The sequence below is a fragment of the Capra hircus genome, chromosome 7, assembly GCF_001704415.2.
Source record: "Capra hircus breed San Clemente chromosome 7, ASM170441v1, whole genome shotgun sequence".
Lineage (NCBI taxonomy): Eukaryota > Metazoa > Chordata > Mammalia > Artiodactyla > Bovidae > Capra > Capra hircus.
Genome location: NC_030814.1, coordinates 101,170,442 through 101,193,364, shown reverse-complemented (window position 1 = coordinate 101,193,364; position 22,923 = coordinate 101,170,442). Strand labels below are relative to the sequence as shown.

Genomic DNA, 22,923 nt, shown 5'->3' with positions numbered 1-22,923 from the left:
CAGACAGTATGTATGCATATGTGATTGTTTATGTAACTGTGTACATGTGTATATGTGTGTAAGGATGTGAGTGTATGTACCTTGAAGACTGAACCACTCTAACAGTCCACACCACATTAAGTTCCTCACATCAACAGCTGTGGGTGGCCCCTACTTCTGTCCCCAGATCTCAGCCATACAGTACCGGAAGGACATTATGGAGAAATAATGCCCTTAAAAGCAACCTTGAATAAGGACTGGTGGGTGCATGTTCTCTTCTGTCCCCCATGGACTGAGACCCAGGTGCCCACAATGTGAGCTTTCTCGCTGAAGCACTCTTTACGTGCTGCCTTCCCTTCACAGTCTCTCTTCCACAGTGCCCTACTGGCATTTCCTGGGATCACTTCCCAAAGAATCAACATGCATTAGAAGCCTTGCCTCAGCATTACCTCAAAATAAAGTATTTACACTTGAATCCTTTCATCAGGATCTACTTCCAGAGAATGCAAACTAACACACACACATAAGCTTACTCCTCCAAACACAACAGCCTATTATTATTTCCATTTTGCTGAGGAGGAATATGAGGCACAGAGAAGGCAAGTCACTTCCCCAAGGTCATCCAGCTAGAAAGGGACAATTGACCCTAGCATTGACCATGAGTCATCTGTTCTAAAGCAAGTGCTTGTACCTTTCAAGGGAGTAAAGAACAGTGTACATTCATAGACTCCAAGAGAGCTGATGTCCATGCCAGTGGAGATCAAGGCTCATGGCTGGTGTCCATGTCCTCCTTCTGTCATAAAATAAGTGAAATAAAGGCAATTATTCAGGTTTAGTGATGACTGTGAGCCTGGAAGTGTTGTTATTAACAGTTAACTCATTCCAATTTATTTGAGTTTCACATTTGATTTTATTTGTCATTACCTTCAATTTTGGGGTTAGAAGTTGAGGCACAGAAAGGTAAAGAGACCTGTCCAGATTCACTTAGTGGGGCCTGATTTGGCACCTGAAGTCCTAGTTCTCAATCTCAATTCTCTCTGGTTTCTACAGATCCCATGTATTGTTGCTTCCACCTGGTTGGCATAGCACTAAGCAAGCAGTCAACATGGTATTATGTACATGAATTTTTCCTTTTAAAAATATGATTTGTAATTACACAGATTACTGATCATAATGAAAAATGGTTTGCAGTCTTCATCTAAAAAAAGGGAACAGTTGGTTAAATGTAGACATTTAAGAGAATCAATGTTCCTCCTGTTCTGCCCTCCCATTCCAGGTGTCAGGTATAATTTTTCAACATTTTCCATGTCTACACAAACATGGACCCTCACATGACTGGTTTGCTGAGGTGTCCTATCCCTTTGGTCAATGTAATAGTCAGGTTCCGGCAGAGACCTCAAACAAGCTACATAAGAGTTGATTTAAGTAGGGGCCATTCACAAAGTATGAGCTCTGCAAACAAAGACTATTGCATGTCATTGGTTCTACAAGCATTAAGGCATTAACTGAGGAATTAAGGACTGTTTTTCCCATACTCTCCTGCTCAGCAGCTCCTCTAGGAGTCCCATCCTTCAAGTTTTCTGTCAGCCTGAGACCACACCTCAGAGCAATTCTGGACAGGATCAAGAAAGGGCCAGGTAGATCCACTGGGTGGTGCATTCTGAATATGGTTGTATGATCCATCCATGTGGTGATACAAGGACCTCAAGATATCTCCCCACAGGGGTCACCATATTGCCTGAGATTCCACCACTATAAATGACCCTAGATTAACCAAGCATTGTCCCTTATAAATGGGAGTAGAGCAGCATGGCAGAGGGGAAAGGCTTAGGCTTGAGGATAGGGCAAACATAGATTCCTTCCAGCTCAACAAGTTAGGCTAGAGGCTTGCCTTCTTTGAGCCTCAGTTTGCTCTTCCTTTAAATAGGTATTGTCCCTCCTGCTATCCCTTGGGTCTCCTGCCTGATTGCAATGTGTTGGCCAGGAGCACTGAGGGAAGGAGGAAGTATTATCTTGTTGCAGAACATCAGACGCACAATAGATATACTTTATATAGAACACCTCTCTCACACATAGAGTACAGTTCTGTACTCTCTACGTACTGTATTTTATGTACAGTACCTGGCACACAGTAGGCATGCTTCATGAATACCCAGGACACAGTAGATGTTCTTTGTGCAGTATGTTGGCAACTCAGTAGGCGTGCTTTATGTAGAACACCTGGGATACAGGAGAAAGGATTTGTTTAGAGTATCCAGCATACAGTAGGCATGCTTTATGTAGAGTACCTGACACACAGTAGGCATATTTACATAAAGCACAGAGCACACGATTGGTGCTTTTAACATAGAGTAATTTGCACATAGCAGGGATGCTTTATATAGAGCACCTGGCACTGAGTAGGCCGCCTTCTGGAGAGCATCCAATACACAGTAGGCATGCTCCATTTGCAACAGCTGGCACAGAGTAAACCAGATTTGTGAAGAGTACTTGGCATACAGTAGATAGGAAGGAGATAAGATCAGTCAGTCCTAAAGGGAATCAATCCTGAATATTCATTGGGAGGACTGACGCTGAAGTTAAAGCTCCAATACTTTGGCTACCTGATGTGGAAAGCTGGAAAAGACCCTGATACTGGGAAAGATTGACAGCAAGAGGAGAAGGGGGCAACAGAGGATAAGATGGTTGGATGGCGTCACTGACTCAGTGGACATTAGGTTGAGCAAACTCGGGGAGATAGTGAAGGACAGGGAAGGCTGGTATGTTACAGTTGACAGGGTTGCAGAGAGTTGGACACAAGTTGACCACTGAACAACAGCAAGATGCATTTTATGTAAGCACCTGGTACATAGTAGGCGTGCTTTCTAGAGAGTTCTTGGCAAACTACAGGCATGCTTTTTGAGGTAACTGGCACACAGTTTTTACATACAGTTCTCTACACAGAAGAGGAATATTTGTGTGGAATATTGGCACAGAGAAGTGTGAGTACTAGGTGACAGGCCTTTTCCTTCATTCCATCTTTTTGGGGGGATCCTGATCTTCCCATCTTATTGTGGGACTCTCCTTGGTTCCTCTTTCAGGCTCTCATCCAACATCCCACTTGCCACATGGGAAGACTGAGTCCAGGGAAGGTCAGCACAGCCCACAGTCAGAGTGAGGCTGCCCACTCAGAATCTCCCAACTCTGTCCTGCCCTGAGTGGATCTTTTTCTCTATGAGCCCCTTGCAGCCTTACCCTCAAGCCACCAAGTGCCCTCTTCTGGCTGCGGGCTTTTTATCCCATGAGTCCAGGGCAGGTAATGCCCATCCAGGCTGGTTTCTCTGCTCTGGCTCCCAGAAATCATCTCTCAAGGCTTCGGGCTGTTTGGAGGAAGGGCTTGAATACCTTTCCAGGCTGTGACCCAGATGGTAGAAACTTCATGTCTCTGAGCTTATTGATTCTGTGCTGAGACATGGTGCATGAAGCCCTCCTGGCATGCATGGAGCAGAGCGCCAGACATGTTTTGGGATAAGGCTGGGGCCAGGTCCTACTTACCTGGCACGTGAATATACACTCTTTTACCTGCTGTACCTTGACCTTGGAAGGGCATGGCTGGTTGTAAACTGGGAAGCCAAGAGTCACCTTTGCCCATACCCCTATGTGCCCACATAGGAGATAGTGAGTCCTGAGGACTCGGTGTCAACAATGTGTGATTCTGAGCTGGTTCACAAGCTGCTTTCAATAGCACTGTGCTCCCCCTCCCTCCACCTTCTATGTGGGCAGCTGCCAGGTAGGGAGGAAGTAAGCAGGCTCCAGGGATTGGTTGGCTTAGCCTGGCCCCTGGCAGCTTCCCATAGGTTCAGGGGCCAAATAAAGCTCCAAATCCCAGGAGGAGGGGAGAGGAACTTGTGTGAGACAAGCCGCTTTTGACAGAAGGTGCCAGGCTGGGGGTCAAAAGGCTGAGGGTCCTGGCCCAGGGTGGGGAAGGCTGCTACCCAAGGCAGGGTGGCTCCAGGCAAAGAACTGGCCTGGGAGATGAGTGAATACCAGTGGGTAACTAACACACATTCTTTGTGCGTGTTTGTATGTGTCTTTCTGTCTATATTTCTCTTCCTCTGAATTTCTGTTTTCCCTCCCCTCTCCCAGTCCCTGTCTGCCTGTCTCTGAGCCCTTCTCGCCCATCCCAGCACTCCTCATCCCTGCCCTTCACTCCCTTGCTCCTCTCCCTCTATTTGTCTTTGCCTCACAACTCACCATCACTGCCTCTTCCTTCATCCTCAGGACTCAGCCTCCACTCTGACTGCCCCACAGGATGCTGGAGCTGAGCCTGTCCTGGCTGGGACTTGGACCTGTGGCAGCCTCCCCGTGGCTGCTGCTGCTGTTGGTTGGGGCTTCCTGGCTCCTGGCCCACATCCTGGCCTGGACTTACACCTTCTACAACAACTCTCGTCGCCTCCAGTGTTTCCCGCAGCCCCCAAAACACAACTGGTTCCTGGGTCACCTAGGCATGGTGAGTGTGGGCAGCAGCATGGGTCTGGGGGATCAGGGTGGATGGACTTCCTGAGGGCCAAGAATGGGGCTCAAGTTTGGACTGGGGTCTAGGACAGCAGAGAAGCCAGGGAGGCCAGGGAGCCCCTCTTCCCTCACTCAATCATCCCCCTGCTCTGCCATCAAGACCCTCCCTGCATCCTGTCCTTCCAACCCTAGCCTGCTTTAGGGTCCGCCTGCTGCATGCCTTGCCCACATTATTGCATCTCTGAGGCCGGGCTGTCCAGAACCTGGTTCTCTGGCCTCTCCAGTCTCCATGGTGGCCTTGAGGTCCTCTCAAGGGTGCTGTCCAGGGTCTGCTCTGCATGTGGCCCCTTTCCTGTGTCTTTTCACTCTGGGTCACAGCTTCCTCACAGGAAATAGCTATCACTTCCCTATTCCCACCTACAAGAGAAAAGCTCCCACCCTCTCCCATTCCTGGGATGCTTTCCTCTAATCTTACATCCCACCCTTCCCCAAGATGTCCCATTAGGCCCCTCCCCCCATCTGGATAAAGTTAGCTACTCACTCCCTCTTTCAGAGCCTTCTTAGACCTACCTCTCCTCCACACCCACCTATCTTGTGCACTAGACTTGGACCTTTGACTTGGTCCTAGTCACAGTTAATTAAACAGTTAATCACCCAATTACTTATTAACACATCCCAGTTTGATTATCATTCTGGGGAGGAGACACTACAGTGCCCTGTCCAGGGCTGGCACAAAGTAAGCACTCAAAATAAATATTTGATGACCCTGGTGATGAATGTGCCATCATCTCCCTCAGTCAAGGTCAAATGGATGGGTATCCAGCTCCCCCCTCCAATTTCCAGGCAGCTTCCCTCTCCTGCCTGGGACAAGAACTAAACTTGGGGAAGGACTTAGAACAACTACTGTTCATTAAGGCAAAATTCACAATATTGATGTCCAAGGCTCATTGTGAAGATTTGCTGAGATTCTGGGTCTTAAAATGGTCTCAGCAGGTCCTGGAGGCAGCAGGAATGTTACAAGGTGACCACAGTTCTGCCTTCCCCACAAGAGCTTGGCCATGGGGGCCATCCTTGCTTATACTTCCTTCCTCCAGCCCCTCTTGATAAGTGACCATGGCTGAGTCACGCTCCCTCTCTGGACCAATCTCATCTAGTGCTTTGAATCCTCACCTTAGGTGCTTGGGGAGACAGGAGCAATGCACAAAAGTGAAAATGATGTCACCTGCCTAGAGCACCTGGGGTATTTGTCAGGTTTGAATGGAGCATTGTGAGGGAAAGGGTGCTTCACCAGGAGAAAATCCACACTTCTTCCCCTTTGAGGGGATATGGCATCTGTTTCTTCATTCGTAAGTGGCACAGTTGAAAGTGTTGTCCATAGAAATAGACAGGATGCACTCTGCACAGACTGACCAGCGAGGGAGTTCCTAGGTCACAGTTCCTCGCTGATTAATATGCAGAGTTCATGTCTGTCCCTGGGGTCAGCCAGGGCTAGAAGGTCCCAGGTCTGCAGATCCTTTCCTATGCAAGGAAGCAGAGGCCATGTGGACTGGCCCAGAGGTAAAAGGATGTGGGACCAAAACCCAGGGAGAAATCTGAGGTCACCCTGACATCCACAAACCTCCCCCATAAGGATTTCCTCCTGTGGCCATCCCTGGTGGACAACTCCCAGGAGGACCAGAAAAATGTGCCTTCTCAAGCCAAGGTCCACCTCCCTGTGGGCACAGAGCCTGTCTTCTCCCTGTGCCCTGGGATAGACCCTTGGGACTTGGAGAGCCTCCAGGTCCCTCCCTCCCCCAGAGGGAAGGAGGAAGCAGAGATTCCCTCCATCTGTGCAGGATCCCACACTCTGTCCACTGCGGTGGACTCTCCTTCTGCAGAGTGATGGCCCTTACCTTGCTTACAGATCCCCCCCACGGAGCAGGGCATGAGCAAATTAACTGAGCTGGTGGCCAAATACTCCCAAGGATTTAGGGTCTGGATGGGTCCCATCACCCCCGTCATCGTTTTCTGCCACCCTGACTTGATCCGGATCATCGCCAATGCTTCAGGTACTCAGGCAGAGCTTGTGGTGGTGGGTGCCATGATACATTTCAGGGCTTCCAGCCCCTCCCTGCCAAGCTTCCATGTGTCCCCTACAGGACCCCAACACCCCTCCCCTCCTCTCTCTCTCATCTTCTTCTTTCCTTCATATATTCATCATCCCAGTCTCATAGCTTCCTCCCTCCTCCGTTCTCCCATTGCCATTTACACCCCACCCTGGTGTCCTGGGTGAAAGACACCCCCAAACATAAAGGCTCAGATTAGGGCAGAGAGATCTGTGACCCTGGTGTGGTCAGAAATTGGCCAGAGGTGGGGGGAAAAAAAAAAAAAACAAAGGAAATTGGCCAGAGGGAGATGAGCTGCGCAAACGCAGAGAAGAAGCAAGGTTCTCTGCTGGGGGATGCTGGAAGGCTTCCTGGAGGAGGAGTTGCTGAAACTGGATCTGGAACAATGAGCAAAAAATTTTAAAGCAAAGGATAGAATTATGCAGTGGGCATCCATAACATTCCAGGCCCCCTGCCAGGCATGTCCTCAGTCCCACCCATCCCCAGACAGAGAGCAATGAAGGCCTGTGGCTGATAGAAGATCTGGGTTGCTATTTCCATGGCTATTTACCTCTCTGGTGGGTTGGTTTCTTTGAGCCTGTCCTAGGGCTTGAACGCTTCTAGTTCAGTGTCCTCCTTCTCCAGTCCCCAGGAATCTTCCTGAGGAAACTTCACCCAACCCTTTCTTCCTTCCCTTGCCCTCTGCCCCTCCCATCCACAGACAGATCAGGCAAGCAGGGCAACAAGCAGCATGTGACAGAGACCTGGGTTCAGACACCAGAATGCTGGGTGAACCTGGGAAGGGCCCATCCTCTCTCTGCCTGCTAAAGTCTCCTTTAGTTGTTAATGATGGAAATGCAATGCTACGTGATCTACCAAGAGAAAGAGAATCAACTGGTTGTAAAATCCCAGATGGGTGTCTTCAAGTCCAGGTGGACCCAGGGCTTAAACAGTCTATCAGAGATAGACAATCTGAAGACAAAGGAATCTGTCTCCATTGTTTAGTTCTGTGCTCATCTGTGACAGCATCATTTTCATCCTGGTACAGATGAAACCCAGAAACTCAGCCTTCATGGAACAGTGAGCTCATTCACGACACTTCCAGGAAAAGATACAGAGTTCCCTTTAATTTCTTTTGCCTGGGTCATAGGACCAATTCCTGCATCCCTAAAACTCTGAATTCCATGTCTTGGGGACACAGGAGCTATTGTTTTGGAGCTAAGAATGCAGGCCCTGGATTAAACAGTCCTGGACTAGTGTCTCAGATGTATTATCTGTAAGAATGTGGGTAAGTGACTCCATCACTCAGAGCCTCAGTTCTTATCTGGAATAAGGGAATGGAAGAGAAATCAGGGGTACATGGTGTTTGGGATCCAAACAGGGAAAGGCCATTTCTTTCCCCACACCCAAGGGACCCCTATATGGAGGATAAGGGGAAGGAACCTTGCAGGAGGCTGAGGACTAAGAAGTTGCTGTTGAAGGAGATGCATAGGTTCAAGTTGGGATCACTTTCCTACAAGTCCTTCCCTCTGGCAGCCTAGAAGAGTGTGAATTGTGTCCTATTTGTTCCTCTCCAGATTCAGAGTTCAGAGGAAGGTCTCCTGTACACACAAGGCCAGGCCAGCACCTATGGGGATGTGTCCTGCTGGTGGGTGGGGCCCTGGTATGCAATCATCCACATCTTCCACACCACCTGCATCAAGCCTGTGCTCTTTACTCCAGGTAGACATGTCCTTGGCCACAGCTTGTCCCCTGTCATAGTCTCTGTGTTGCCTCTAGGTGTGCAAGTGACCAGGATGCAGGTGAGGGGGCATGGCAAAGATGCCACTCTCTCCCATTGCAGAATCCCACCTGCCTGACCTCCAGGCATGTCTGTGCAGTGTCTGCTGAATGGCCATATCTGGTCATGTTTATATTTCTACCTTGATTCTGGTTACAGCTGACATGTGCTATACCTGGTGACACCTGCTGTATTTTATAACTGAGCCCAGAGATGGTCTCAGTCACCTCTGGGGCTCAGCTGTGGCCAAAGACATTTGAGGCATCTTGGAGTCTCTCTGGTTCTTGTCTGTGATGCCATTAGAGACTCTCTGGTTCTCCTACTTGTCACTCCTGGGGTACATTTCAGATTTATCTGAAGTCTGAGACTCAAAGCCACTCTGAGGAATGCCTGAGACCTTGTGTGGGTCTTGTCTGATGCAGGTCTTAGGGTGGGTCTGGGTCTTGCCTGGTTCAGGTCTGTATCATCAATGTAGTCAGGTTCTGTCTGGAGCCTGCCTGGGCCACACTCAGGTCAGGTCAGATGGTCTTCAGGTCCATGGCAGAGCTCTTGTGTCCTATCAGGTTGTGTCACACATGTTGGGGCCATGTCAGGCCCTGTTAACACATGGGGCCATGTCAGACGTCTCGGGGGTGGGGGGGTCACTGCTGAGGCAAGTGTGGTGTCCTTGGTCCCCATAATGATGTCTTGTAGAGTGCTGGGCTATGCTTGGGTGTTCAGAAGATGCCATGTCAAGGAATGCTGGGCATGTTGCGTCATGTTGGGATGCATCTAAGCACACAGAGTCATGTGGGCTCTGCCTTTGCTCTATTCTGTGCTGTAGCCTGGTCTGGTTCCCCCCTCCCCTCACACCCCTTCCACATTTCCTGTGCTCTTGGCCCCATTCTGCTATGGCTGGCTTGGAGGGGGAATGCAGATTCCTGGTTAGGATCCTCCACTCCGCACCAAAATTCCCTTCCTGCCCCCCGTCCCTGGGGAGAGGACCCTAACAGTCCTCATTCATGTCAGCTGCCGTCGCACCAAAGGACGTGATCTTCTATGAAGTTCTAAAGCCCTGGCTGGGTGAGTAACTGTTCACAAAGGGGGTTGGGGACATCCCTGGGGACCCAGGGGAATATTTTTCCTTTGCTCACTCCCTGTGGCTGTCTCTGCTAGGGGATGGGCTCCTGCTGAGTGCTGGTGACAAATGGAGCAGGCACCGTCGCATGCTGACACCTGCCTTCCACTTCAACATCCTGAAGCCCTATATGAAGATTTTCACCAAGAGCGCAGACATCATGCATGTGAGTCTCTTGAACCCAGGGTTCCAGCTGGAGTCTGGGGGACATGGAGGCTCATAGACATCTTATTTATAATTCTGGCTGTTCTAAGTGGCTTTGAGTCCATTGTTCTTCCTTTCTGAGCCTCAGTTGCTTTGGCTATAAAATTAGTATATTGTGATCCCTGCTCTCAGTCAGTAGAGCTAACATATTGGAACCAGATCCCTGGCACATAGTAGGTGCTCAGAAGGCATTAGTTCCTATTCTACTTTGACAGAAGCCTTGGAATCTTGAGACATGTTTGATAATAATAATGAATATTGGACTAGTTATTTCTAAGTAATAAATCACTTGAAAACAAGAAGGATTTTAGTATTGACAACAAAGGTCAGCCCAGGTGGCTCAGCAGTAAAGAATCCTCCTGCCAGTGAAGTAGCCACAAAAGACACAGATTTGATCCCTAGGAAGATCCCTTGGAGGAGGAAAGGGCAACCCACTCCCATATTCTTTGGGGGATAATCCCTTAGATGGAGGAGCCTGGGGTCACAGAGTTGGACACGAATGAGCATACAGGCACACTGACAGCAAATCTATGAGTCAGTTGTTTGGTTCTTCTAGATGGAGATGAGGTCACTCATGTATCTGTGATCAGCTATGGGTCTGATAGTGTTGCACTGCACCCTGCAGGCCCGCAAGCCACAGAACTGAAGGAGCTGGAGTAAGAAACAGAGACATCAGTGTTTTAATGGATACAGGGGTCTTGCATGTCTGAAGCAAGGTCCTGGAGTGATACCCCACCATGTGCAGCAGACAGCAGGAAGGGCATGGCAGAAGTCTTCCCTACCAGGGTGGGGAGTGGGATGTAAGCAGTTGTGGGGGAATTGATGTCATGTTGTTTCATAAGTTACCAAGAAAACTAGTAGAGGAGCCCACCCCCTCACTACCGCTTTAATAAACTATTGTGATGGAGATGCTTTGATATAAAGATGAGAACAATCACTATCTGGGGCTGAAGACAAGTATGTAGAATTTACTCATTAGGTTCCATGATTAAGACGAAGGTCTGTCATGCAAATAGGGTATAGGTGGAGCAGGAACTGGTCAAGCATGGGATATACAGAGAACAAGAGGACAGCTGTCTTGGGTGGCCTGACCATACAGATAGGAAGCCTTGCTGGTCTGGGTCAGTCTTCTCACAGGTTTGAAGCTTGGTTGGTTACAAGCTGATCTAGGATGATCTCAGCTGGGGTAACTAGACTCCCTTTCCTGTGATTCTCTCCCTTCAAAGGGCATCTCAGACTGGTTCAAATAGCAGAGACAGGGTTTGAGAAGACTGAGAGAAAGCTGCAATGTGCCTTGGGGTCTAGGTTTGGGTTGGTCACCTCATCATTTTCACCACAGTCTATTGGCCAAAGCAAGTCCAGGGCCAGCTCAGGATCAAAGGATGCTGAAACAGGCTCCACCTCCAAGTAGAGTTACTGAAAAATTACATTGTGAAAAGTTTGGATACATACATAGGGAAGTGAAGAATTAGAGATCAGGCTTTTGTGAAGTGCCTGTAATTTTTCCATGCTTGCAAGCTGACAAGTGAGCTTGTTACTGTTTTATGGATTCTGCCAGAATACATGAGACTCCTGGGTCATAGACAAAGGTTAGCCCAGCAAACAACACGTGCTTCTTGTTGGTTTGCATTCTTCATCCAAGTCACCGAATCGCATGCAAGTGACACAGGTGGGCTCCTATAGATGCCTGCTCAGGTAGTGTGTTTTGTCACAGGGGAGGGGGTACTAGGTTTAGGGACTCTATGACTCTTATAGCAATTAGAAGCAATCCTGATGTTTGTCCAGGAGGAGTCACTACCTCACTTCTCAAGGCTGTCTGCTGCAAACAGAACTCTGAGAAATGGGCCATGTAAAGAACACCAGGGCCTTCCAATTTCTTGGCCTACCAAGCAAAAAAGTGCATGGGTACTCTAGGCCCGCACAGGATTAACTCTTCTAACATAGGGAATATTTTCCTAATCTATTTATAACAATGAAGATGATAAAACCTAACATTTGTTGTTCTAGGTTGGTCAGTCATTAAGTCCTGTCTGACTCTTTGCAACCCCATGGACTACAACACTCCAGGCTTCCCTGTCCTTCACTAGCTCCCAGAGTTTTCTCAAACCCATGTCCATTGAGTCAGTGATGTCATCTAACCATCTCATTCTCTGTCACCCCCTTCTGCTCATGCCCTCAATCTCTCCAAGCTTCAGGGACTTTTCCAATGAGTCCACTCTACACATCAGGTGGGCAAAATATTGGAGCTTAAGCTGACCAACCCAAACCAACCCTCCTTTCAATGAATATTCAGAGTTGATTTCCTTTAGGATTGGTTGGTTTGATCTCCTTTCTGTCCAAGTGACTCTCAAGCATCTTCTCCAGCACCAAAATCTGAAGCACCAATTCTGCAGTGCTCAGCCTTCTTTATGGTCCAACTCTCATAGCCATACATGACTACTGGAAAAGCTATAGCTTTGACTATAAGCACCTTTGTAGGCAAGGTGATGTCTCTGCTTTTTAATTCACTGTCTAGGTTTGCCATAGCCTTTCTTTCAAGGAGCATCTTTTAATTTCATGGCTGCAGTCACTGAATAACAATTGTTAGCACTTAACTTTATTCAAAGTTGACCAATGATAGATAAGTATAGAGCACAGAGCCAGGATTCACAAACCCAGATCTCCTGGCTCCCGGCCATGGAGTTTATACACTAACAGTAACACAAGCCCAGTCCTCCCTGGGGCTGGGTGCCTGGGACCAGGAGACAGAGTCTGGGGGAATGCATCTTGGTGTTTGGGATTAGGGAGGGGCACCAGGGAGGCAGTTCTCAGCCTCACCTGTGTCCTCTTCTCTGTTCAGGCCAAGTGGCAGCGCCTGATCAAAGAGGGCCACACCCATCTGGACATGTTTGAACACATCAGCCTCATGACCCTGGACAGTCTGCAGAAATGCGTCTTCAGTTACGACAGCAATTGCCAGGAGTGAGTCTCAGCCCAAGGCCTGGGAATATAGACCCACTACAGTAGATGAGGGAGGGAGGGTAATCAGAAGAGTCTTCCCGGAGGAGGTGAGTCAGAGCTGGACATTGAAGGACAGGGAAGGGAAAGAGAAGGAGTGATTCCTACAAGTAGGTAGAACTGTTTGATAAAGGGCAGGAGGTTATAATGAACAAAGTGTGTGCAATAGTGATGAGACACTTTGGAATTAAGGTTGGAGGAGCGGGCAGGTTATATTTTAAGGGCATTTGAAGCCAGACAAAGAGGATATGAACTTTATCCTGAGGTTTCCAGGAAGCTATGAAAAGTGTTTCAGAAGATGAGAGTCATGGTCAAATCTGAGCTCTGACATCTGACTCAAGAGAAGACTGACCATAATGTAGATCCTGGATGGTGTTGACAGTGGATCTAAGGAGAATAGGGAAGTGAAAGAAAGTGAAAGTGAAGTCGTTCCAGCTCTCTGTGACCCCATGGACTCCTCTGTCCATGGGATTTTCCAGGCAAGAGCACTGGAGTGGGTTGCCATTTCCTTCTCCAATTGACCTGCTAGCAGAAGATCTGAGCTGAGAGGACAGTTTTGGAGAAAAAGGGCAGACACTGGATAAGAGAGAGAAGAGAAGCTTTGTTCTGGCTGCCTGGGGTATGGAGGCAGCTCACAGAGATGGGAAGTGGGTTGAGAAGAGTCTGGAGCATCACTCTGCTGGCTCATCACCATACTGGATCTATGGGCCCACCTGTTCTTGGAGCCTCAGTTTCCTGAAGGGAGGTAGCCTTCGGCTTCTGGGTTTCAGGTGTTTTGAGTTGTTGCATCCCTTCATGCTCTCATTCTACAGGAAGCCCAGTGAATATATTGCTGCCATCTTGGAGCTCAGTGCCCTTGTCGCAAAACGACACCAGGAGATATTTTTGCACATGGACTTCCTGTACTACCTCACCCCAGATGGGCGGCGCTTCCGCAGGGCCTGCCGCCTGGTGCACGACTTCACAGATGCCGTCATCCAGGAGCGGCACCGCACCCTCCCCAGTGAGGGTATTGATGACTTCCTCAAGGCCAAAGCGAAGACCAAGACATTGGACTTTATTGATGTGCTCCTGTTGACCAAGGTGGGCTCCTCTGGTTTCTTGTTCAAGAAGTAGAACCTTGATTTGGATCTTGGGAACTTGATTTGATCAAAGAATTTGGACTGGATGCAGAGGGCACTGGGGCACCATGTGAGATGCTCATGGAAGAGAGGGGTGGGTTAGGGTAATTCTTACAGATGACCAATATGGAATACTGCCTTCAGGAGGGCTGCTAAATCTGAAAATGTGAGGGGCCTGAGATTCCCCTCTACTTCCAAGTTAATAAGACCAGATATGTGCATATACATGTGCGTGAGCTCAGTCATGTCTGACACTGTAACCTCATGGGTTGTATCCCACCAGATTGCTCTGTCCATGGGATTTTACAGGCAAGAATGCCAGACTGGCTTGCCATTTCTTCCTCTAGGGGACCTTCCCGAGTCAGGGATCAAACCCATGTTTCCTTGTATCTCCTGCATTGGCAAGCAGATTCTTTACCACTGAACCACCTGGGAAGCCCCACATGTCTGTATACTTGCATACATATATATACATGTATGTATATATACAGAACCCTAGATAAGAGCAACCTATGTATTATTTATAGCAGCAACAGTAGTCAGAGTAGAATTGTAGCCCTGGTTCCCCATCCCCAAATTCCTTTGAGGGCATCATGATGCTTCTATCTTTACATGCAGCCATGCTTGCATGGAGGGGAATTACTGCCAAGTGTTGAATTCTAGAACTCTTTTTCTTTTGACCACCCCATTTGGCATGCTGGATCTTAGTTCCCCAACCAGGGATGGAACCTTTGTCCCCTGCGGTGAAAGTGTGGACCCTTAACCATCAGACTGCACTGATATTCTGAATTTTAGAACTAATGTGAGATATATGCTCCCTTCTTCCCTACAGGGGTGGTCAAGGAGAGGGAAAGAGAGAAAGAAAAGAAGAAGGGAGCAGTGAGGAGGGGAGGAGGGGAGAGAAGAGAAGAAGATATGAAACAATATGAGACAAGAGTAGAAAAGACAGACAATGTTCTGGAGTTTAAATAAATCCTCACTGGAAAGAAACTGAAGTCTATAGATCTACAGGTTTATAACCCATTTCTTACCTTTAGGAGAGAAAAGGAATCTCTGAATTTTTTGGGTTGCCAAAAACCTAAACAAGCTTTCTGTCCAACCCAATACTATCATACAAAGGGAGCAAATGGCACTGGGGCAATGCTCAATCTCTAGTTTCTAAGTTCAGTTTCCATTCAGTCATTCTTTAACCCAGGTTGCATAACATAGAAACATGAAAATATTTATGGATCTTTTATTCCATTCACCAGGGACAATTTAACAGGCAAAGTGGTCAAGAGGAAGTCTGTGTGGTGGGTCCTCTAGTGATAGTGGCCAGGAGTTCAAGGTGGCCATGGGTTTCTAGATGGATGATAGAGATTTTCAAAGATTGTCTCACGTTAGACTCAGGTGCCTTCAACTGAAACTGAAGTCGCTCAGTTGTATCCAACTCTTTGCGACCCCATGGACTGTAGCCTACTACGCTCCTCCATCCATGGGATTTTCCAGGCATGAGTACTGGAGTGGGTTGCCATTTCCTTCTCCAGAGGATCTTCCTGACCCAGGGATCAAACCCAGGTCTCCCACACTGTAGGCAGACGCTTTACCCTCTGAGCCACCAGGGAAACTGGTGTGATTCTGGGGATCTTGCTTCCTCTCCAGGATGAAGATGGGAAGGGATTGTCAGATGAAGACATCCGAGCTGAAGCTGACACCTTCATGTTTGAAGGTGAGGGTCCCAGTGTGGGACTACAGGAAGAGAAAGAACTTGCTGAATGGACCCTGGGCCACCCTATCCCTCCCCATCCTCTCCAAGGGCCTTAATGCAAGGGAGCTGTCCGTGCTCTGGTGCTGAAGTAGCCCAGAGACCCAAGCCTTTCTGAATGCTTCTCAGGCCATGATACCACAGCCAGTGGTCTCTCCTGGATTCTGTACAACCTTGCCAAGCACCCAGAATACCAGGAGCGCTGCCGGCAGGAGGTGCAAGAGCTCCTGAAGGATCGTGAGCCTAAAAACATTGAATGGTAAGTCCAAGTCTCCTGGTCTATTTCTGAGCCCCTCTCATTGATTCTGTTGAGAAGAGAGGGTTGGTTGGTTCTGCCATTATTGCTTAGTAGGAATATGATCAGAGACTTGGCAGGATCTAGTACTAGAATACATAAAAAAATAATTATTAGGCAAACTGCGAGGAAGGGAAATGAGTGCTGTTGGGCCATAACTTGTGTTTTGTGGTTATCCAATTTTGAATAAGTTAACTGTATCACCTGTTAAGAATTTGAATTCAGTTCAGTTCACTCAGTCATGTCCTACTCTTTGTGACTCCATGAATTGCAGCACACCAGGCTTCCCTGTCCAGCACTAACTGCCAGAACTTGCTCAAACTCACATGCATTGAGTCGGTGATGCAATCCAACCATCTCATCCTCTGTCATCCCCTTCTCCTCCTGCCTTCAATCTTGCCCAGCAATAGGGTCTTTCCCAATGAATCAATTCTTCACACCAGGTGGCCAAAGTATTGGAGTTTCAGCTTTAGCATCAGTCTCTCCAATGAATATTAGGACTGATTTCCTTTAGGATTGACTGCTTGGATCTCCTTGCAGTCCAAAGGACTCTCAAGAGTCTTCTCCAACATCACAGTTCAAAAGCACTGATTTTTTGGCCCTCTGCTTCCTTTATAGTCCAACTCTCACATCCATACCTGACTACTGGAAAAACCATAGCATTGGCTAGACAGACCTTTGTTGGTGAAGTATTGTCTCTGATTTTTAATGTGCTGTCTAGTTTGGTCATAGCTTTTTTTTTCCCAAAGAGCAAGCATCTTTTAATTTCATGGCTACAGCCACCATCTGCAGTGATTTTGGAGCCCAAAAAAAGTCTCTCACTCTTTCCATTGTTTTCCCATCTATTTGCCATGAAGTGATGGGACCAGAGGCCATGATCTTCGTTTTCTGAGTGTTGAGCTTTAAGCCAACTTTTTCACTCTCCTCTTTCACTTTCAACAAGTGGCTCTTTCGTTCTTCTTCACTTTCTGCCATAAGGATGGTATTATCTGCATATCTGAGGTTATTGATATTTCTCCCAGCAATCTTGATTCCAGCTTGTGCTTCATCCAGCCCATCATTTCACATGATGTACTCTGCATATAAACTAAATAAGCAGGGTGGCAATATACAGCCTTGACGTACTCCTTTCCCAATTTGGAACCAGTCTGTTGTTCTATGTCCAGTTCTAACTGTTGCTTCTTAAACCACATATAGATTTCTCAGGAGGCAGGTCAGGTGGTCTGGTATTCCCATCTCTTTCAGAATTTTCCACAGTTTGTTGTGATACACACAGTCAAAAGCTTTGGCATAGTCAATAAAGCAGAAATAGATGTTTTTCTGGAACTCTCTTGCTTTCTCGATGGTTCAATCAATGTTGGCAATTTGCTCTCTGGTTTCTCTGCCTTTTCTAAATCCAGCTTGAACATCTGTAAGTTCTCAGTTCACGTACTGTTGAAGCCTGGGTTGGAGAATTTTGAGCATTACTTTACTAGCACGTGAAATGAGTGTAATTGTGTGGTAGTTTGAACATCCTTTGGCATTGCCTTTCTTTGGAATTAGAATGAAAACTGACCTTTTGCAGTCCTTGGCCACTGCTGAGTTTTCCAAATTTGCTGGCATATTGAGTGCAGCACTTTCACAGCATCATCTTTCAGGATTTGAAATAGCTCAACTGGAATTCCATCACCTCCACTAGCTTTGTTTGTCGTGATGCTTCCTAAGGCCCACCTGACTTCACATTCCAGAATGTCTGGCTCTAGTCCAGTGATCACACCATCGTGGTTACCTGGGTTGTGGACATCTCTTTTGCATAGTTTTTCTGTGTGTTCTTGCCACCTCTTCTTAATATCTTCTGCTTCTATTAGGTCCAGACCATTTCTGTCCTTTATCGAGCCCATCTTTGCATGAAATGTTCCCTTGGTATCTCTAATTTTCTTGAAGAGATCTCTAGTCTTTCCCATTCTATTGTTTTCATCTATTTCTTTGCATTGATCACTGAAGAAGGCTTTCTTATCTCTCTGTGCTATTCTTTGGAACTCTGCATTCAGATGCTTATACCTTTCCTTTTCTCCTTTGCCTTTAGCTTCTCTTCTTTTCTCAGCTATTTATAAGGCTTCCTCAAACAAACATTTTGCCTTTTTGGATTTCTTTTTCTTAGGGATGGTCTTGATCACTGCCTCCTGTACAATGTCATGAACCTCTGTCCATAGTTCTTCAGGCACTCTGTCTATCAGATCTAATCCCTTGAGTTTATGTTAAGAATTTAATATATGCTACTGATACTATGTATAAAATAGATAACTAACAAGAACCTACTGTATAGCATAGGGAAACTCGACTCAATGCTCTGTGGTGACAGAATGAGAAGAAAATAAAAAATGAGGAGCTACATGTAGCTGAATCACTTTCCTGTACAGTAGAAATAAAATGTTGTAAACCAACTATACTCCAATAAAAGCTTTTTACAAAGGAATTTAAATCACCACCCAAAATGAAGGGGATTAAAGAAAAATAATTCAGTCCCCTTCCTGGATCTTCAATGTCTATAAAAGTTTTGCAGTGAATTCTCTTGTTTACTAAGCATAAAATCACTGTCTGCCAAAAATGACATATTCACCCCACATTTTGAATGGCATTATGCTCCTTTTCCACATCTAATTGCATTAGCTAGTGTCTCTGGTGCTGTAATAAATAAGAGTAAACATTGAATCTGATCTTTTACTCATTTGCCTTTTGACTTTGCTGTTTTGCCATAAATAATATTTTATTTTTATATAAATTTGTAAACTTATGGTTGGCTTTTCCATGTTTTGCTTTTAAAAGTTCTAAAAATACCTCACTAAACTTTTTCTGGTACTTCTATCACATTGCTTTTTTTTTAATTTATTTTTAAGAACCATTTCTTTGATGTATGATGGACAAAGAAAAAGCTGTCCATAAATAATGTATACAACCTAATGCATTTGGAGATATTTAAACCAACAATCCAATTTTGTTCCTAGGCAGAGAGGGTCTTATGGGGCACAAGGAGGGCTGGTGGTGTGTCTCTATTTTTGCTCCCTGGATAATTGTCATGGGGTTTCCTTAGGGACGACCTGGCCCAGTTGCCCTTCCTGACCATGTGCATCAAGGAGAGTCTGCGATTGCACCCCCCAGTCACGGTCATCTCCCGCCGCTGTACCCAGGACACTGTACTTCCAGATGGCCGAGTCATCCCCAAAGGTGCCCACAATGACTAGGGGAGGAGGTTCCTGGTGAGAAAGAGGGGCCAATCAGGCAGGTAGGACCTAGACCTGACTGCCCCTCCTCTTCTCAGGTGTTATCTGCCTCATCAGCATTTTCGGGACCCACCACAACCCATCTGTGTGGCCAGATCCTGAGGTGATATCTCCCCCACCCTCCCACCTCCCTTATCCTTGCCCACTCCCCTCAGGGGACCCAGGGGAGGGTTCAGGGTTCTGACTTCTGGCAAATCAGCCATCACCTCCCCCTACTATACAAACATATGCCAAGTAGCCCTGTCTTGTCTTGCCCCCAGGTCTTTGATCCCTTCCGCTTCGACCCAGAAAACATCAAATGGAGGTCACCTGTGGCTTTTGTTCCCTTCTCCGCGGGGCCCAGGTGAAGACAGCGGCCATATGAGATGGGGGTGGAGAGGTGGGGGTAGGGGGCTGGGGGTGAAATTCCAGGTTAAGTGTGGGGGCCAGGAAGGGGGAAAACTTTAAGATGGTCACTTTCTCTCCCCTCCCCTCAGACATTATGGTAAGGGTCTGGGGAATGGTTGTGGGCTCAAGGAGGGGTTCATGGTGTGTTGAGGGGACCCGCTCCCCTGTCTGCTGGTCTGAGTTCAGTAGTGGAGAGTGGACTAGGGTCTGGAGATATGCAAGCCCACATAAGGTTCAGGCATGGTTGGCCTCTTTCTCTATACTGTGGGTAGGAATGGGAGTTGTGGGCCAGATACCAGGTGCTTTGGGGTCCGGGTGAGGGTTCCGGGTGCAGTCAAAGCCTCAACTCCCGCCCACAGGAACTGTATCGGGCAGACATTCGCCATGACTGAGATGAAGGTGGTCCTAGCGCTGACGTTACTGCGGTTCCGCGTCCTACCGGATAAGGAGGAGCCTCGCAGGAAGCCAGAGCTGATACTGCGCGCGGAGGGCGGACTTTGGCTGCGGGTGGAGCCGCTGAGCACAGGACAGCAGTGACCCATCACTTCCTTGCCTGGGATCCATCGTGACCCTAGACACCTCCAGATTCCCAGGAATAAAACTATGCTTGTCACTTCTGTTCCAGTCGCATTGAGAGCCAGCCGGGGCGCTTGGGACCTGGGAGGATCTAGATGGGTGGGCGAGGCTATGAACCTGGGAGGTGGGGGGAAGGAGGGAGGGGAGAGGAATGGGGGCAGGTATAGTTATGATAGCTGGAGCTCCATCTTGGATCATGAGGACAAGACTACTCTTTAGGGAAGGTGGAGCAGAGAGCTAGAGCAGTGGAGCAGTGGTGGAGCAGTCAGGATCAGATGTCCCTGGATCCACCATTCCACCCTTACAAAAGCCACCATTCCAGTCTGCCATTTACTAGCTGTTTGGTTTGGGGAAAATCATATCACTCTTAAGCCTCGGCGTCTTTATTACGTAACAGTAGCCACTTCATTGCCATGTTTTGAAGATTTTTTAGCAAGCATGTGCAAATGACTGACAATATCTGGTAAGCATCTTCAATAAGTGTTCATTTCCTCCCTTCGTTTTGCATCATTTTCTCAAAATTAAAATGTTTTAAAGTTACACATTTAAGTTTTAGGACTTATGAGAACCTGCTGCTGAAGAAAACTGTCATTAGAAGATTCAGTAAATTCAGAATGTCCATAATTACATGTTACATATTTACAAGCTGCTTTGATGTGATGCTAGTCTGAAGCTAGGAGCAGAAAAAAAATTTCCCTTCAGGGAAGCATGACCCAGGATTTCGTGTTCATCTAGATGTTCTAGGAAGTGGGGGTCAAGAGAGTCCACAACAGCACAACAATGAGAGGTGGTGAAGGGGGCAGGAGTGGGCCATTTCCTTCAGCACCTGGGACAGCGGCTGCTCCAGGACTAGCCCCACTCAGGCGGTAAGGTATCCTGGGATAGTCAGTCTCAGACCCTTTCAGGGGCTAGAAGATTCGTTGGTTGCAAAATAAGAAAGAAATCTTGTAAAATGATATAAGTAAATATATGATATATTCTAAGCTGAAAATTGCAAATATTTTTCTTTTCTTTCGGTTCTTTAAAATGTTTTTCTTTTCCCACAAATGATACTCTGTCATAGAAGAAACTATAGATAAGGAAAAGTAACCAATAAAAATCATATCCATAATCTAAACATGTCAAAGTAATCTCCATTCATATTCTCTCACATAATCTGCTAAATTTAAAATTCTATGTATCCTTGTTGTTGTTGCTGTTCAGTTGTCCAGTTGTGTCCAACTCTTTGTGACCCCATGGACTGCAGCACATGAATCCTTATATCAGCAAAAATTTGACCTTGTATCTAAATGTATTACATTTATATGTAATCTCCTTCTTTTTTAAACTTCTTCTTAATAATGCTATTTTACTGACTAAGAGGGCTTCTTCAGTGGCTCAGCAGTAAAGAATCCACATGCCAATGCAGGAGACACAGGTATGATCCCTGGAGGAGGGCATGGCAAGCCACTCTAGTGTTCTTGCCTGAAAAATCCCATGGACAGAGGAGCCTGGCAGATTAAGTTCCTGGGAGTCTCAAAAAGTCAGATATGACTGAAGCAACTGAGCATGGCACAGCACTAAGCACATGGAAATATACCCAACATCATTAATTGTTAGGGAAATGCAAGTCAATGCAACAATGTGATATCAGGTCACACTCACTAGGATAACAAGAATATAAAACAATGGAAAATAACAAGTGTTGGTGAGGATGTGGTTGTGGGAATCCTCATATATTGCTGTTGAGAATGTAAAATAGTGCAGCAACTGTGGAAAATTGTCTGGTGTTTTTCCTCAATAAATTAAACCTCTTGTCCAACTCTTTGTGACCCCCATGGACTGTATCTCACCAGGGTCTTCTGTCCATGGAATTCTCCAGGCAAGAACACTGGAGTGGGATCCTTCTCCAGGGGATCTTTCTGACCCAGGGATTGAACTCAGGTCTCCTGCATTGTGGGCATACTCTTTACTGACTAAGCTACAGGGAAGACCTCAAATTAAACCTAGAATTACCAACTGACCCTGCCATCCTACACCTAGGAATGTACCCCCAAAGAATTGAAAACAGGTGTTTAAACAAAATGTTGTGCACAACTCTTCACAGTGGCACCATCCACAGTTGCTGAAAGTTCAAATTTGGGAAGCAATTCAAATTTCCATTAACAAAAAAATGAATAAATAAAATGAGGTATATCCATAATAAGAAATATTATTGAGTCATAAAAAGAAATGAAGCAGAGACTTCCTTGGCACCCCAGTGGTTAAGATTACATGCTTTCAATGCAGGGGGTGTGAGATTGATCCCTGGTTGGGAAACTAAGCCATGTGCCATGGCCAAAAAAAATTGTTTTTAAAAAAGGAATGAAATACTACAACGTGAATGAACTTTGAAAACAGGCTAAGTGAAAGGAGTCGAACACAAAAGACCACATATTGTATGATTCCATTTAGATGAGATGTACAGAATAAGTAAATCCATGGAGGTAGATCTAGGAGCTGGAGGAGGAAACAGAGCGTGACTGCTAATGGGTACAGGTCTCATTTTCAGATGACAAAAATACCTTGGAACTAGATAGGGAGAGGTGGTGGTTGTGAGTGTACTAGAGGCATGGATTTGAACACTTTTAATGTTATGGAAAACATCTATTTCTGCTCTATTGACTATGCCAAAGCCTTTTTGACTGTGTGGATCACAATAAACTGTGGAAAATTCTGAAAGAGATGGGAATACAAGACCACCTGACCTGCCTCTTGGGAAATCTATATGCAGGTCAGGAAGCAACAGTTAGAACTGGACATGGAACAACAAACCGGTTCCAAGTAGGAAAAGGAGTACGTCAAGGCTGTATATTGTCACCCTGCTTATTTAACTTCTATGCATAGTACATCATGAGAAACACTGG

At 46.7% G+C, this 22,923-nt stretch overlaps 1 protein-coding gene across 5 annotated transcripts; it reads left to right on the top strand.

The window, feature by feature from the left end:
- LOC102183680 (phylloquinone omega-hydroxylase CYP4F2) lies at positions 3,812-20,081 on the top strand. 5 transcript variants are annotated; one of them, XM_013965041.2, is made up of 13 exons: positions 3,812-4,007; positions 4,240-4,468; positions 6,377-6,521; positions 9,346-9,399; positions 9,493-9,620; positions 12,498-12,619; positions 13,468-13,738; positions 15,418-15,484; positions 15,650-15,779; positions 18,886-19,019; positions 19,114-19,178; positions 19,336-19,418; positions 19,822-20,081. In XM_013965041.2, exons 2-13 carry the CDS (start codon positions 4,271-4,273, stop codon positions 19,997-19,999), a joined length of 1,575 nt encoding a protein of 524 aa, XP_013820495.2. In that variant the 5' UTR covers positions 3,812-4,007; positions 4,240-4,270; the 3' UTR covers positions 20,000-20,081. The 5 variants fall into 5 exon arrangements, with proteins under 5 accessions (XP_013820495.2, XP_017906810.1, XP_017906809.1 ...); XM_018051321.1 differs by having other exon boundaries at positions 3,812-4,011; positions 4,270-4,468; XM_018051320.1 differs by having other exon boundaries at positions 3,812-4,011.

Coding starts and splice junctions, on each gene's coding strand:
- LOC102183680 (XM_013965041.2), top strand. CDS start 4,271: ATGCTGGAGCTGAGCCTGTCCTGGCTGGGACTTGGACCTGTGGCAGCC. Junction 4,469..6,376: donor TCCTGGGTCACCTAGGCATG/GTGAGTGTGGGC, acceptor CCTTGCTTACAG/ATCCCCCCCACGGAGCAGGG. Junction 19,179..19,335: donor CTGTGTGGCCAGATCCTGAG/GTGATATCTCCC, acceptor TCTTGCCCCCAG/GTCTTTGATCCCTTCCGCTT.